The sequence below is a fragment of the Pogoniulus pusillus genome, chromosome 19, assembly GCF_015220805.1.
Source record: "Pogoniulus pusillus isolate bPogPus1 chromosome 19, bPogPus1.pri, whole genome shotgun sequence".
Classification (NCBI taxonomy): Eukaryota; Metazoa; Chordata; class Aves; order Piciformes; family Lybiidae; genus Pogoniulus; species Pogoniulus pusillus.
Window position 1 is genome coordinate 20,104,343 of NC_087282.1, and position 18,147 is coordinate 20,122,489.

The 18,147-nt window shown below is 42.1% G+C and overlaps 1 protein-coding gene across 4 annotated transcripts in view; it reads right to left on the bottom strand.

Annotated features, from left to right (window-relative positions):
* Positions 1-18,147, bottom strand: part of AFF2 (ALF transcription elongation factor 2) — a 357,624-nt gene that overhangs the window by 158,587 nt on the left and 180,890 nt on the right. For all 4 annotated transcript variants that reach the window (XM_064159592.1, XM_064159590.1, XM_064159591.1 and 1 more), the window contains exon 4: positions 11,092-11,136. In XM_064159592.1, coding sequence (XP_064015662.1) covers positions 11,092-11,136 — 45 coding nt within the window. The remainder of the gene's footprint in view (positions 1-11,091; positions 11,137-18,147) is intronic.

Here is an 18,147-nt window from a genome sequence, read left to right on the forward strand (position 1 = left end):
CCAATCAATGTTTTAAGGTTTTGATTGTCATGGCCAGATGAAACTTCAGAAGAGAATTTGAATTCTTGAAGCTCTTTCTGAAGATTCATTAAGTTGCACCTCCCAACCTTGCAAGTCTGTCTAGTCTTTTCCTAATTCTCTTTCTCTTGTCTAACCACATAGGATCACCTTACCCTTTACAGACCCCATCAGCTTCTTCAGCAGTGCTAACTTATGGGGAGGCTTCATGCCAGGACTTAAGACTCACAATATTTGCCCTCAGGACTGCAAAAATGAAGCCATTTTTGTTTTGTGAGATAAAGACGCACAGAAGATGCTACAGACTTTGTCACTTCAAACTAAAATTGTTTCTAAAGCAAGCATTCATTTCAGAAACCCTAACTTGATTTTAATATGTTTTCAATGTCTTCATTCTGTGCCTAAAGCAATTTGTTATGTAGAGTACACGTTATTAATCTACTCAAATGAAAGGTAACATTGCTAGCAGTTTAAGCACTCAATGCCCATATTTAACCATGTTTCATTTTGACAGGACAAGATGAAATAACAGAAATGATTAATCTGAGACCAGAGGAATATTTTACTACCTATATTTCAAAGTAGGACTAGATTTTTCATTTGGCAGTGAGATGTGGATGGAGAGTGGAGGAGCTTCGGATGGCTTTGGTGCTCAACCACACTGCACACTGTGCCAGTAGCCATTGTTACCAGTCATTTTGGGACCGGCAGCAGTGCCAGGGCAGGCACACAACAGATTTTGAAGTTCTTAATCAAACTGGTGCAGCCCACGAGGTCCTTAATGGAGGATACCTGGTACAGCTAGAGCCAAACACTATCACAGTGCAGAAATGTTTACACTTTTCAATTGAGTTCAGCACCTGGGGCCGTTTTTGCTCCCAGGAGCATGCAAAAGGTCAAAGTTGACCTGACATCTCAGATTCCTTGGGTCTGCTTTCACTCACACTTTCACTCAAAGATAAGAGAGTTAGTCTTTATATACAGTGGTGAAAAGGGATGGGAAGTCAGGTCCCATGAGTCTGCAAGTCTGAAGTAGGGATCTTAGTTTTATGATACTGTGCACTCAACTACAAGACCCCACCAACTCCTTTTTCCTCATTTTCTGTCTCTTTCACTTCCAGTTATTTCCAGAACTACAAAACCTTGAGGCATTTGAAAAAGTAGTATATAAAGTGACCAACACTGTTAAGTGCTGCAGAGGGTGCATCTGATCTGAGGAAACTGCAAGATTTCTATCCTTTCTTCTAAGAAAAAGACTTTGCTTGAATTAATTACTTGGTTGCACAGGCTTTGAAAAAAGTATTTTGTGTATTCTTATGGTTTCTTTTTTTTAAAATCATAACAGAGTATTGAATCCACATGAGGATGCTGAGCATGCAACATGTTGTGACACTTTGAGGTGATTGCCAACGAGAAAGAAACTAAAAGTGGTCGTTTTGGTGCAAAAATGCTGCTGAAAAACTCAGAAAACAAGTAAGGACATTTCCTCTTTTAGTTATTAATTTCTCAACTCTTTATGATGTCAGCTCACTTTACAGTAGCAATGGTAAATCTGGCCATAGCAGAATTATGTAGTACTACTGATACCACCAATATTTCAATTTGGCAGTGCAAAAATATATGTTAAAATATTATGGTTAAGAAGATAAAAACCCCGAATTGAATACTGAGTTCAAAATTGATGTCCTGCAATCTCTCTCCTTTTTTCTGAATACCTTTTGTAATCTTTTTTTATTGTTACAGTGTAGACAGGCTGCAATAGTCCCACATAGTGATCAGATTTTACATTTTCAAGTTCTTTGCTAAATAATTTGCTTTAACACTGCTATGAAAATAGAATCCTTATTTGATAAATGTGCCTGGAGGCTGGAATCAGACTTTGCTTGTCTGTCCTGACAAAGGTCTAATCTTTTGCTGCCTTACATCTTGAAGAGACATTTATCCCTGTAACAGGCAGGTGCAAAACACCACCTTCCAAATACAGGAAACACTGCACACCCACAAGCATTTGTCAGATCAGACAGTCAACCTTTTCTCCCTGTCACCTCCCCAGCAGCATGAAGCCTGCTTTGCACTGATCTGGCAGCACAAAGCAGATGTATAGTATGTATCTACATTACAAGTGAACTCCTCTTACACTCAACCTGCACCATGCCAGCAGTGCAACAGTGGCCCACAAAACCAACTGCATAAGATAGATACTTGAGTATTGACTCATGCCAGCCTCCTACTGAGCTAGCCTAAAGTTAGCTCTGAGTCTTCTACATTATTTATCTTTAAGTTAATATAGACAGCTTTGGAATAGTATTACTCCTGAGGTGCCTTTCTCACAGGTGGCATCATAATGTTGTCACTGTAAAGTGAACAGCCAAAAACTTCAAGTACAGAATCACAGGATTAATCAGGTTGGAAAAGACCTCTGAGATCAGATGGCCAGGAGAGCCAACGGCATCCTGGTCTGGATCAGAAACAGTGTGGCCAGCAGGACAAGGGAGGTTATTCTGCCCTTCTACTCAGCACTGGTCAGGCCACACCTTGAGTCCTGTGTCCAGTTCTGGGCTCCTCAATTCAAGAGGATACCTGAATGTGTGCAGAGAAGGGTGATGAAGCTGCTGAGAGCCTATGAGGAGAGGCTGAGGGAGCTGGGGATGTTTAGCCTGGAGAAGAGAAGGCTCAGGGGTGACCTCATTGCTGTCTACAACTATCTGAAGGGACATTGTAGCCAGGTGGGGGGTGGCCTCTTCTAACAGGCAACCAGCAACAGAACAAGGGGACACAGTCTCAAGTTGTGCCAGGGGAGGTCTAGGCTGGATGTTAGGAGGACGTTCTTCCCAGAGAGAGTGATTGGCATTGGAATGGGCTGCCCAGGGAGGTGGTGGAGGCACTGTGCCTGGAGGTCTTCAAGAAAAGCCTGGATGAGGCACTTAGTACCATGGTCTAGTTGATTGGATAGGGCTGGGTGCTAGGTTGGACTGGATGATCTTGGAGGTCTCTTCCAACCTGATTGATTCTATGTTCATCGAGTCCAACCTATCACCCAACACCTTCTAATTAACTAAACCATGGCACTAAGTACCTCATTCAGTCTCCTTCTAAACATCTCCAGGGACAGTGACTTCGTCACCTCCCTGGGCAGCCCATTCCAGTGACAATCACTCTTTCTGTGAAGAACTTCTTCCTAACATCCAGCCTAAACCTGCCCTGGCACAGTGTGAGGCTGTGTCTTGCTTTGTCACTGGTTGCCTGGCAGAAGAGACCAATCCCCATCTGGCCACAACCTCCTTTCAGATAGCTGTAGACAGCAATAAGGTCTCCCCCGAGCCTCCTCTTCTCCAGGCTAAACAACCCCAGCTCCTTCAGCTGGTCCTCGCAGGGCTTGTGCCTGAGCCCCCTCACAAGCCTATTTGCCCTTCTCTGGACATGCTCAAGCACCTCAACATCTTTCTTAAATTAAATTCTTAACCCCATTCTGCTATAGTCAGGTGTAACTCACAGTGGTCAAGGCAAGACTCTGTGTTAAGGGTCTGCTCTAGACAGGGAAGACCTAAGGCTGCATCCTCCAACTCTGAAAGAGACTTTTGCACTTCAAACCTACACCCCAACTACTGATCTTATTGTGACTGTATGTATACAGTTGGACACTGCACAAACTGCTGGGAAAATGCTTCTCCCAACCTTTCTGGAATTGTTGCTGAATGCTTGTAGTGGCACAGAGGTGAGAACTGAGATGATTACCTGACAAGCCAGAAGTGAGTTTATTCCAAAGAACTATTCAGCATTTCCACTTTCTGGAGTAAGACTACATCTAGAGTCATCAAAGCAAAGGACTAGTTGCTGCTTTTATGTATACCTAGAGTAATGCAGGGGTAACTCCTTTTTATTTAATAACAGCAGTAGCAAGGTAAGGGGAGCTGCTGCCAATTTATACCAGAATGGAAAGAAGAAGAAGAATTCAATGAACTCAAATGAGATCGGAGGTCAGTGGAATTACCCCTTGATTTATTTTGATGTGAGAGCAGAAACTGGTTCTGCCTCCACTGAGAAAATGCTGATAAAGAGCTGAAAATGCAATGGCTCAGAAATTGCTATGAAATTAATTGTTTTTATCCATTAAAATCTTCATGTGCATAAGTAAAGCCAAAAGGAAGAAAACAAGCCCACAGTTGCAACGCATCGTCTCGCACGCCTCCAAAGGCTGCACGCCAGATGAGGGACAAAGGCCACAGATACACATTTACATGTGGGTTAACTTTTCAATCATTTTTTTCATTTCAATAGAAATAATAAATCACCTTATCCTGGAGAAAGGAGCAGCTTGACACAAAACATACGGTGCTGGGCTATTTTTATAGCACACCTAAGACATATAGGGATTCATTTATTTACTCAGCTATTTAAAAGTGGCTACTCTTACTCATTCTCTGGACAGCTAAATGCCAGGTTGCTAAGTTACTGTTACTTGACATCATCTCCTCCCCAACGTGTTCCCACATTTGACAGGTTCACATGATTTACTAGGCCAGTCAGCTCGTTATTCACTTGTCCAATGACGTCTGGATAATCATTTTAAATTCACATCATGTCCTCCTCACCAAGCCCCAAGTTTCCACATGAAAATATTTAAACTGCCTGTCAGCTACTAAGTGCATTTGTAACTACACTGGACAGCATACCTGTATTTTTCAAATCACAATTATTATAATTAGGTTCAGCATCATTTTTCAATGTTGGTTTGTATTTTAGAAGAGAAAACAATTACTGAGGGGCAAATAATGGGCTGTATCTGTTACAGTCTAATTTCGCTTTGTGAGCAGCTCACCTCAGCTACGGATGATGCATATTAAACTCATCAGTGCTTTCAATTGGCATGAGGAAGGTAACACTACACATAATTTGCCCAGTCAAGGGCATTTCACCTGCTGATCAATTTACATATTCTCCAATGTCATTAGACATGATCTAGTCACCAGAAGAATAGAAACCCATGCAAATTATAGACTTTGCTCATTTAATTCCAATCATTTTTATACTGACTACAATCTGAATTACATTTAGAATTTGTTTTGCTTCCAGACCAGAAAGCTTTTAATTACTAACATATCTGTCCACTTAACATCAGAAGTCCATGTAGTTACTTGATGCCTTACTACAGTGTCTATGAACCCACAAGAATTCTTTTGTTCCTCTAAGCAGAGACAGATTTTTAGACAGAAGTGCCTGCCCAGATGGTTAGCAACACAGACATGAAAGCTCTGTGTGCACAGACCAGAGCCTCACTTCTGTGGGATTATGTCTAATCGATTCCCTAAACACCTGGCCCAAAGCTCCAATTGACACTACAAGTCTTCAAGAAAATTTAGTTAAATAAAATTTCCTTTCTTTCTTGTGCAATGTTTTATGGTTATGACCTCTTTACTCAGAGCTAAATCAATGCTAAGGGAGATCTCTTCTGTATTCTCTATTATAGGCATAAAAAGGACCACTGCAAGTTCACTCTTGGCATCGCATCTACACACACCCCTATGCCTGGACTAACATGATGGGTCACATAACAGGCAGTGACAGCAAGGCACACTGATGTAAAGCACTGCTACAAGTGGCACAAGTAACAGCTTCAGAACACTGGTTTAAAATGTCAGTTCTCCCGCCCCATCTGCACTTTGTATCACAACATTTCAATGAACTCATTTTTCAATGGCTGCACATAACAAGTGACAACTTAATTTAAATCCATATTACTGAAATGTGAATTACACACACACTGCTGATTGCCTGTCTTCCACGTTATCCACACTTTCAAAGCCATTATGCTGGTTTAAAAAAACAAGTCACATTTTGGAATAGAAAAAGTCTCCCAACCATCAGTGTATTTGCCTCCATCTTTCACTTTGGCATGAACAAGCTGTATTAAATGCAAATCTCCTGCACTACCTTTCCAGCTTGGCCTTAGTTGTACATAAGGATTTATTTATTTTTAATAATTATTTTTAACAACCTTTTCAGCCATCCTGGTTAGAAAAGCAAAATCAACAGGAGACTTGTCTGCCATTAACCTTTGGTTACAGTATCAGGAGCAGTCCTTAAAGCATTTACACAGGACGACATAAGTGGCTAAGTGTTTCAGGAAATCTGAAGGACTGTGAAATTTTGCCTCTGAAGACTCAGAAGTCTGAATGGACTCAAGCCCTTTCCCCTCACTCAGCTGGAAATTTTTGACCATAAACTCAATTAAACCATTTTTCCTAAGGGAGGAAAAAAAAAAAAGACAGATGACAGAGATTAGGAATTGCAAACCTCTACAATTACAAAAGCCATTAATCAACTTCAGCCTGAGAAAAGGGCTCTGTAAAATCAAAGGTCACAGATCTTAGCCTGGGTCTCTCTTCCTTGTAAGTTTAGCAAAACAACATTCAAGAGTTACTGCATCTTTTTGGGGGGTGAAACTGAAGTCCCTTAATACCTTGAGCTAAACCCCAAACTTCAAGGTATTAAATGCTCCTAAGGGAGACCAGCAGGGTCAGAGTGAGGTAGGCAGCAGCACTCTTCCTCCAACACTTTGGGATGCACAGCTCAGCGGCAGACACAGCCCGGAGCAGAAATTGCTAGTCACTGCCAATGGTTTGGCTGGTCAAAAGGCACATTGCTACAGCCCCAGCTGTCTACCTGAGGAACCTGACTGTCTTGTAATCCTTCTTGTTTACCTCCACAGCATCCCTGAGAGGAAGGAAATGTTAATAGCCTAATTTTTAACCTGGGAAAAATGCTATGAGGGAGCTGAGGTCCACATATCCAAAGGCTCTTCAGATCCTGAGTAAATGACCCCAAAAGGCCATAAAGCATCTGTCAGAGCTAGGCATTTAATCCAGGTTCACAAGGCACAAATCACTGCTGAAACCAAGGGTCATCCATCCTTTCATCTGGAGCAGAGCAGACTGAATCTCCTGACACTGGGTTTCAATAAGGAGTTGGAAGACTGCATTTTGACCACTGCTGGGCATCACATTCTCTCATTTTCTTTATCAGGTAGAAGATGATACTCTGCATGCAGCCAAAACACATTTCTCACATGCTTATTCTGCATTATACATTTGAAAATAACAAATTCACTGACAAAACTCAGTACTTTTACATGCACTTCAGCATGGTTCAAAGCTGTCACTGAAGGCAACCAATTGGGACTGGGATTTGCTAGGCCTTTGATGGGCAGCTCCAGATGTGGTTCTATGATCTGCTGCTTTCATACACTTCAGTGCCTTACTGGCAGCCTGCAGCCTGCTTGCAGATAGGCTACAAGAAGGCTGCAGCTTGTTGGTGCCCAGAGCTGCCTACAGCCACACTGATGGCACTCAAAGCCACCCTCACCACATAACATCACACAAACCTACCTAGCTGCACACAGAGAAGGAAGCATGTGCCCCAGACAAACCCGGGTCGAGGTTCCACCCTCACTCATGGTGTGCCAAGCCCACACTTGCAGTTTGATATGCTCATGATGGCTTTTGGCTATGCTTGTGGCTATGGCAGGCAGGTATACTCCATGGCTGAATGGCACGGCTGGGCAGAGGGATGCCTCCAGGCATATTCACCTGGCAATCAAGAATGATCTGCTGACTTGTATCCCTTTTTTTCGGTGCCTAATACATGAGACAGAGACCCAGAGACACGCAAATCTGCCAAACCCCTGCTCTGGCCACCTCAAGAGACCTCCTGAATTTAACAGCCTGCTGGTGATAGGAAGTGCTGCCTGCAACCACAGGGACTCTGTGGTTCACCCTCATCTTCTGAAGATGACAGAAAGTCTTTTGCCCATCTCAGGATGTTTCAGAAAGAAACTCAGGATATTCTGCCCCTGTTAACTTAAATTACAGCCATGGAGCAGGAAATAGGATCACCTTCTCTTGATTAGAAGAAAGACATTTCAGCTTCCTGTGGTTCACATGCACTGTTCCCACATTAAAACTGTCATTTGGATGATTGATGTCTGAATTTTGCTACATCACATTTTCTTTTGATGCTCTTTACCAAAAATAACTGCTTTCCTCAGCTAGAAGTCATACATTCCAACTATAGCAATGAACCTAACTGAAGTGTACAAACAGAGGAAGATGATGTTCAAGATGTACCAAGTGCTTTGCACAGCCTTTCAACATTTTCTTTGCTTTTGCTCCCTTACTCTTCTGTAGGTGAAACAAATCACTTCTCACTCGGGGGGTTCAAATGAGCTTTATTTCCATGCATTCGTTGTTGCTGGGTGCATGGGCAGATGTATACTCACTCCTCTGTTACTGCAGGTCTGCACCTGTATGCTTGCCTGCTGGCCCAACATACTTCTGCAGCAACAGTAGCTGTCCAGAAGGGTATCGACAGCATCTCAAGCTAAGATCTGTACCCAAATGTCCAGTCAGGTCTCACGAGCAAGCCTCTCACACAAAGTTTGGGAGGGAAAGTCATACAAAGAGTCCTGGGCTGAGACAAGGAGTTTAATGAGGCAATCCAATGTACCTTAGCCTATTTTGCAGAAAAGCACAGCAGAAAACAGCCACAAACAACCCCAGCACCTCCAAGCCTTCAGGCAGCTCAGCAGGAAAGACTAGAACCCCAAATCAGAAACTGGACATGGCACCCAGAACATGAAGCCTTTGAAGTTACAATCTGAACGACCAACCCCATGAGTGGAGTCGCCGTCCCTGGCACAGTTCAAGGCAGGATTGGACGTGGCACTTGGTGCCATGGTCTGGCCTATGAGCTCTGTGGTAAAGGGTTGGACTTGATGATCTGTGAGGTCTCTTCCAACCCTGATGATACTGTGATACTGTGTGATACTGTGATACTGTGATACCTTGCTCTGGCCAGAGCTTGCATTTTAAAGCTGACATGCCAACAGCATTCTGTTGAATACCCATCAGCAGATCCAGTAGGCTAAACCTGTGACACCAAACCAGGAGCAAGTTTCCCAAACTGCTGAAGTCTGGATTGCAATCAATACTGAAAAGTCCATTTTATTGTATAAACAAGAATAAATCCATGTTTTGAAAGCAAGTTGCTTCAATTGTTACACAAGATTTCACATCTGGGTTAGTTTGCATCAGTTGCTCTGAGTGGTAAAGACATGGCTGGCACAAATTTCCACTGAAATTTTATCCCCTCTGCACTGAAAAACAGCAGGTTGGCTGGCAGGGATGTAGCTCTGACAGCTGAGTAACTCAACCCATGAGGATAAAAACCTAAACCCCAGATAGGAACTAGTGGGTAGAAAAGCTGCCTCTAGACAAATCTCACTGCCAAGAGGGGACCACAAAGTTAGAGTGTCTGAGGAAAAACCCATCTTACATTTAAAGCAAGGCAGATTTATATGTATGCAGCTGGTGTGTGCTCCTCTTTTACTTGATGCATGATCTTGCAGCAATTAATGCTCAGTTTGGAGTAGCTGTCTTAATTTTCTCTATTCAACCACAGACCAGAGCTCCCAGGAAAAAAAAAGTTTGTGGGTCTTTAACAAAGTCATGAGTGATGAGCAACTGTAGTTTGGGGGAAGATGTAGGAATACTGAAGGTCAGTCTGTGAGTGGGAGAATTGAGGTGACTGTACCTCAAGGGAGGAGGGAAATACAGAATCATAGAATTGTTTTGGTTAAGAAAGACCTCTAAGACCACCAAGTCCAACGATTGACCTAACACCACCATGGCCATGAAGCCATGTCCCAAAGTGCCATGTCCACACATCTTCTGAACGCTTCCAGTGATGCTGACTTCACCACTGTCCCAGGTAACCTGTTTCAATGCTTGACCACTCCTTCTGTAAAGACATTTTTCCTAATATCCAACCTAAACCTCCCCTGGCACAATTTCAGGCCATTTCCTCTTATCACAGTATCACAGTATCACCAAGGCTGGAAGAGACCTCTCAGATCATCAAGTCCAACCCTTTACCACAGAGCTCAAGGCTAGACCATGGCACCTATCACCTGATACTAGATAGAAGAGATTGACCCCCACCTCACTACAATCTTCTTTCAGGTAGCTGTAGAGAGCAATGAAGTCTCCCCTCAGTCTCCTCTTCTCCAGACTAAACAATCCCTAACTGAGCCATTCCTGGTAAAGACCTGTTCTCTAGACCCTTCACCAACTTCACTGCCCTTCTCTGGATCCTCTCCAGCACCTCAATGTCTTTCTTGTAGCAAGTGGGCCCAAACTGAACACGGTATTTGAGGTGCAGCCTCACCAGCACTGAGTACAGGGGCACAATAACTTTCCTGGTTCTGTTTGCCATGCTATTGCTTCTACAGGCCAGGATGCTGTTGGCCTTCTTATCCACTTGAGCACATCAGATGGCTATGAACCAACACCCCCAGTTCCTTATCTGGCAGGCAACTTGCCAGCCACTCTGCCTCAAGCCTGTAGTGTTGCATGGGGTTGGTGTGACCCAAGTGCTGGACCCAGCACTTGGCTCTGTTAAACCTCATATAACAGACCTGGGCCCATTGATCCACCCTATCTAGATCTCTTTGCAGAGCTCTCCTACCCTCAGGCAGATCAATACACCCACCCAATTTAGTGTCATCTCCAAAATTACTGAGGGTGCATTCAACTCCCTCAGTCAGATCATTGATAAAGATTTTAAAGAGAAATAGCCCTGGATAACACCACTAATGATTGGCTGCCAACAGCATTTAACTCCATTCACCACCACTCTTTGAGCCCAGTCACCCAGCCAGTTCTTAACTCTGCAAATCAGCCATCCATCCAAGCCATAAGCTGCCAGCTTCTCCAGAAGGACTCTGGCAGGAGGATGTCCTGGAGAGACTCATAGACACTGAGAGTTTAAAAAAGCACAGGGATGTGTTATAAATCATCACTGAGACAAGCTGGCAGATGCAGAGTATTAGGTCAACTGACCTTGCTCACTAAGGAGCACCCTGGGCCTACCACTTGGCTGTGTCTCTTTAATGCAAGCCCACTGATATGTCATGATTTCACTGCGGTATTAAAGAGAGCCAATAACCCTTCTCCCTGACAGACAAAATAGCAGCACTACAATGGGACAAAAGATACAAAAGCAAAGAGCATTACTCACCCGTAGTATTTCCTCAACACAGCTGGAGTCATTGGGAAGGGTAACCTAGGTTTAAAGAAAAAAAAACCATTTAGTCAGGTGCTGGATGCAAAGTTCAGTGACTACAACCACACACGTGAACAGCTAAAAAGCAACCACCTCTGTCTGAAGACTGCTGGAGCCATACTTGCTGCTTATCAAATTTTCCAATCCAGATCAACATAAATACTCATCAAGACCCATTTTCTCAAAAGTTGTTTTCTTTTTTTTCCTTCTGCACTGCTTTGTGCTACTAATGACACTCTGAAGCAATACACTGCTCTGATTTCCTCACAGTTGAGAACTGGAACTAGAATTGCCTGAGAGTTCTGTAATTGAAGAAGATCCCACTGTTACTCCTATCAGCAGCCTTCAGAGAGAGGGAGAGGCTTGGTTCAACTTGCTGCACACTGCAGCGAAGGACAGAGGTGATAACAGTTAGGAGAAAGCTGTTATCATCAACTATCTTATCCTACAGCTTAATAGGGTAACAGCCCAGGCAGCTCTTAACATTTAAACATATACTGTAGTAAAATACTGGTTGGACTAGAAGGGTGGCTGCTGATTTTGTTGTCCCTCACTTCATGAGCCTGGTGCAGGTTAAGTATCCTCTGAAGACCGAACAGCATGTGGGAATCCACCTGGAGAGGCTTGACAGATATTCCTTCTCTCCCTAGAAAGATGTGATATATCTATGCACACACCATAACCTGCACACACATGGTGGTGCCCTTTACACCTTCCAACTGAAAACATTCATTTAAGCCATACTTACAGCATTTGCCACAATCCCTCATTCCAAGGACACTAAAGAGCACAAAACTTCTAAATACTGGGAGCAATTGTATAAATAACAGGCAGACATGACTCATAAGTACAACTATTTTGTAGCACTTGCAGGTAGTTATGATGGATTCTTATCATGAGGATATAGCAGAAGAGGAAAAGATCATGTTCAGGAGGGTACTGAAAAAACAGCTAAGTGTTTTGTACCATAAATATTCAGTGAGACTTTTGTGCCTGACACTTCTACCTTATTGCCCTTGATAAGCAGTTTGGGAAAAGACACTCATGACTAAGCCTAATCCTTGTCATCCTAACCTGCTATAGAGCTTGACCAAGAGCACTGACCATGGCTTTCCTACTATTTCAGCCAGCACTAAGCTTCAAGAATAAATACAAAAGTTAAAGACCAGAAAGACTTATTAGATCACCAAATTCACTCTCTGCTACTGCAGCACATTTCCCCAGATCTTCTAGAACTTGTGGCATATCTGCCCCAAAACCTGTAGGGAAATAGGTTTCACATCATCTCCATTAGTAAAATACAGACTGGTGTTGTAAACTATTTGCCTCTTTTCGTTAAAACTTCAGTGTTACCTGGGTTTCTCTGTAGACCTCCTTCCACTATTCTAATTCACTACTTCATAGAATCATAGAATCAGCCAGGTTGGAAAAGACCTCCAAGATCATCCAGTCCAACCCAGCACCCAGCCCTATCCAGTCAACTAGACCATGGCACTAAGTGCCTCAGCCAGTCTTTTCTTGAACACCTCCAGGGACGGTGACTCCACCACCTCCCTGGGCAGCCCATTCCAATGGCAAATCCCTCTTTCTGTGAAGAACTTCCTCCTAACATCCAGCCTAGACATGCAGAGTCATATTCAACTTTTCTCAACTGCTCTATTTTCAACTTTTCCCTTCTTTCAGGTTGAAGAAGATTTTCATCACTTTGGCTTATTTCATCATTGTTCTCTGAACTTCCAATGGTTCATCAATATATTAGAGAAGAAGCACTCCAGTGAGTATGACTACATTTTAGGGATATCAGTGATTTTTATCTACTTCAGCAGCTATAGATCATAATTTTCCCTAATATAGCCTAAGAACTCTCAACTGATCAAAAAAAAAAGGAGCCTTACCTTTTGTACCCAGTTGCTACTCATCTCAAATTCTACCTAACAAGCACAGGCTGAGAATTTCTAGTGGATGGGCAGCATTAAGTGCAACAGACATGCAGTCCATCCTCACACCACATGACTTGATATTCCAGCACTTCATTGGCCTTCCTTCATTCCCTTATTTTTCACTTAACTCATGTTTTTCCCCGCTCAATACTTGGAGATGCTTTGATAATCTCTGTTTTCCACATTTCATTCCAACTCTCCATTCAGCAAGGAATATAGTTAACTTTAACTAAAAGATCAGCAGGCATGGGTATTACTGCAACATGCAGTGGCATAGTGGGAGTACATATGTCTTCAATAGACTCTTGATCTTTTTGTCAGTGAAAAATTAGTGTGTTGGAATATGAGGAAACAAAATAAATATCACCCAATAAGCTTGCAGTGTACACACCAACCACAAAATCTCTCACAGCAGTAACAGAAGTAGCCCAAAATTTAGCTGAGCGAGTCTGACTGGGAAGAATGAGAGCAGCAGAGGTACAGAAGTCCTCTCTTTAACACTCCTCCCCACCATTACACAAGCCATTTTCAGTGGTTAGCTGGGATACCATATATATTCCTGTGTTTAGAAATGCCTTGGTTGTGGTAAGCGTGTCCCTGATTATTAACACAGGGCAGAGCATGCTCTTACTTGTTTCACAGTCCTCTCCCAATTCACAGCTCTGTTTAAGTTTATGTTACTTCAGAACTAATGGCAATAATAACAATAAACATACCATTTTGCTTTAATAAAGCCCCACTATATATTATGCAATCACAACCAGCTTCAGCTGGCAGCACTCGCTAATAACTTTAAATGCTCATGCATCAATTTAATTGTGTTAATGGCAAAGAAGATTTGAATGGCTTGACAGAACTTTTGTTCCCTTTGGCATTGCTTTGTTTTGAATCACTGGTATTAAAGTAATGCAAGATGTCAAAGTGCTGTGATTGTCATATAGGGAGATCCAAGTAGGAGCTAGCACAAAGAGGAAAACATTTAGATTGATGCAAACATTAAAAGAATAATTATTACAACATGGCTATCAGAGAGAAGATCAATGTAAGAGTCTTTCAGTACATTACTATTAATGGATTTCTAAAGAAATGAGACCATTTTTCTAAATTCATGCTAGAGTTGCACATTCTAGGAGACTTGAAAGGCATAGATCTTTTACAAATGTAGTCTATCCTGGAAAAAAAGAAAGGCAAAAAACAACCTCTCCATCTTTCAAAGCGTGAATCAAAAATTGCAAGTTTAATTGTCCATAAATGCTTGCATTCAGCTAACAAGTGCAAACAGGCCCACATGGCACACTATGGCATCCAAGCACAGATTCATCAGGACAGATGAATCAGAGCAGATACAATATTCATCACCTCTTCAAGTACTAGTGCTATAACAAATTGTTATTAGAGTTGTTGTTAATAAAATCCAACATTTCTCCTCTAGTTTAGTCAGGATTGGACATCTATCCCTTACTACTCTTTTCCTAATCGAATAAACATCAAGTTGTTTTGGACCTACTACATGATTCTCTACCTGCTCTCCTCTTCACCTTCCATCAGTAACCAGATTCTACATAAAAGGACAGAGCTAGCATTAGTGCATGCTTTTGGTGCTTCTCCTCCTCTGAGAGCAGCACAGTCTAGCCAAAAGGACAGATTCTGGGTATCTGGCTTCCATAAGACTGAGTAGCTGCATCTCATATCATGAGCTCTTCTCTTGGCTGGAAGTGCATTTGTGAGCCCCAGACCAAAGAACAGTGAACAGTGAATATTACATAAGCTGCAGGCAGACGTCCTGAGGTAATAAAACTTCAATCAAACCAAAAAGATTTCACAACACTACGTGGTACACTGAAGTCATCTTCCAATTTCATTTTAATCTGGCCAAACTCTTTTGCATCAACATGCTTCATGTTTGCTTTTAGGTATTGCTTGCTAACAAAAAGCAAAATGGAGAAAAAAGTAAAGGTCAGATGGTCAAAATATTCCACCTAATACAAGCCAGTATTATAAGCCTCTCTTCACATTTTGGTCTCACAAGAAAGAGAGAGAACAGAACTTAAATGATGCGGAACCAAAGGTTTAATGTATGGCTCAGTGCTAAACTTTAAAGGGAGAGAAGAAGGGCAGAAACCTAAGAATGCAGGAATAGCAGCCCTTAATGTTATGCAGATCAAATGACATTGGGTGAACGGTTACAATATCTGATGAGCCATGTTGATCTAACCTTCTATGTATTCATTCAACAGTTTCTTGACCATTCTTAGCTCCAGGGCAATTTATAACCAGCGTGAGCTCAGATTTTGGTTTTGAGGCACAGAAAAATCACATAAAATCTCTTTTCTTTGTAATTTACATCCGACAGCAGGCATTTCTCAGAAATACTAGCAACAAAATCTTCCAACAGACTTGTCAGAATACTTCTGAAATTTCAGATGTAGTGTCAGAAAGCAGAAACACACAATGAACAATGTCTTTGCCAGAACTGACCAACTACATTTTCATCTGGATAAACTGTTTGTGAACAATCCTCCTGGCTTTACTGATGTACAACTGGCATTCAACAAGCAACCTCCTCCTCCTGTCTTTGTTTTTTGGGTAAGGTAAATGTAGCATGCTAAACATAAGTAGGAACCCACTCCCATGTCTTCCATATAAGCACCTATGTGCCTATACATCAAGAGCTCAGCTTTTGTTACCATCTGCTTTGTCAAGGAATACATTTTGACTCCAGGGAGATGAAGCTCACACTACTGTTTACTTCTTCGAACAGAAATTGATTTTTCCCTTGCTAGCATGAAAAGATCCTGTGCATGAACCCTGATTGATCATTTCCAGTGCGCACTACGCACTGATAAGAGGAAAACACTTAGACAACCAGAAGCAGCAAAACCAGGACTGCCAGCAGAAGCCTCCTGCTATGAATGCCTTCAGCTCCTGCCAGGCTTGCTAATAACAGAAGGTGCTTCGTTTTTTTGATTAATACAGGTGGGAAATGGGTTGGGCAGTACTAAGAATAGCAGTTTCCAGACACTAGACATTGGACTAGGTGACCTTTGAACATCCTTCCAACCTATACGAATCTATTTCTGCAATAGGCTCACTACTAATCTAAGAAGATACAACACTTCACCTGCACTTAATGGACTACACATCCACGTCTTTCCAACCCCAGCTTTCCTTTGATTGCCATCAGTGATTCCTTGCATCATTTTGCCTCTTCAGTCATTCCCTACATCTCTTCTGGACTTGCCTCTTTTCACACAGCAGCCTGCCCCTCAGCTGCCATCAGACTACACATTTCTCCTTCCAAGGATGACTGTTCATTCACTTCAGGTAAACTTCACACCACTGCTCAGAGCCAACTTTTCAAACCTCCTTGGGTTGTTTCATGACTCATGCTTTTGTCTGTTTCCTATCTTGCTAATATTTTGTCCACAGAGGGTCATTCATGTTAAAGACATCTAAAACAGATGCCAAACTGATCTGACTGGCTGGGAGGATCTTGACTTTTCCTTACTAAATTTAGGGTAAGAATGGGAACAGAAAAAAACACAAGGAATGTTTACTGCATACAGTGGTATTTTTTTTCTGGTACATTTGGTATTCATGAGGTTATCACCAACATATATTAGGCCTGTATGTTTGAGGTCTGGAGAAAATGGAATGAAGTCAGACATGGTGGTGTCAAAAAAAACCCAACACATAAAAATGTTCCTTTGGTATTCAGATATATACATTTTTTGCAGGGCTCTTAACTCTCACGGGAGTCTTTTGTGGGTCCCAAATAACATATATCCACTGTTTCCTTTTAATACTTCTGCCATCCTGGAACCAAAGATCCAAGAGAAGACTACATTTCCCATTATTTCAACCCCAAAAATATCTCCTGGGGCTTATTAAAAGGGCTGTGAAAATATATACTTCATATATATAACTGAAAAAATTAAGAAAGAAAGAAAGAGAGAAGGAAGGAAGGAAGGAAGGAAGGAAGGAAGGAAGGAAGGAAGGAAGGAAGGAAGGAAGGAAGGAAGGAAGGAAGGAAGGAAGGAAGGAAGGAAGGAAGGAAGGAAGGAAGGAAGGAAGAAAAAGAAAATCTATTTCCTAAAACAAACTACAGCGAGCTGCTCCTCTGTTCCCCTTTAATACAAACACTGCTGAAGCAGTTGTCTCAGACCTGAAAACGGGGAGAAGTTTTAAGAAGCAGACCAAGTGAATTAATTTGTTAAGCTCAGACAGCCTGGCCTGCGGTCAGAACTCTCTTACAGTGGTGCATGAAGAAGTTTATGTCGCTTCCCTTGAGTAAAGCGTATCGGCCAGGAGAAACTACTACTGTGGTCCAAAACGTGACTGAATCAGGCTGCTGCTGACTTTGGTGAACTTCCCAAAAGATCTCTGGTTCAGAAGCCCAAACTGCTCACAAGTACCTTTCATTTCATACGAAAGCCAATGACTCTAATATGCTTCTCTCCAGTCACATAAGAGCTAGACAAAATGGTGCAGTTACACCAGGTTGGGGCACTTAGGTGCAAGCCCACAAATCTGAGGGAATTACATATAGTCTGACTTCCTTAGAATGAACTTAGCTTACAACGATCTCCCAGTCAGAGCAACCTCAATCACAAGGACAATGTTTTCCACTGGCATTTAGTTCTGCTACAGCAACTTTTAAACCAGACTGACCTGGATGTGACAATTACATTTTTCCTGTTCTTCCTAGTGCATACTGTATTTTTTTCTTTTTCATTTCTTTGATGTTTTCTTTTAACAATACCATTTCACTGTTGATCAGCATAAAACAGTCTCCACGAAAGCACAATATGCTGATGTTCAATTTAAACTCAATGGTTCTCCATTATTTTCATGCAGTAAATTGCCAAACTCTATTAGAGAGAGAAGTCTGATAAAGTGATCTCTCAGTTCAAGGTCTCCTGGGAGTTTTTTAACTCAGGTAAGACTGCATGTTTTACTTATGGAGTATTCTGAATGTAGTATGTAGAAGCTCACATGATGATAACACCAGAGTGTAACTGATAACGTCAGTATTCAGCCAGGCCACAATAACAGCAGCATTTGCAGTACC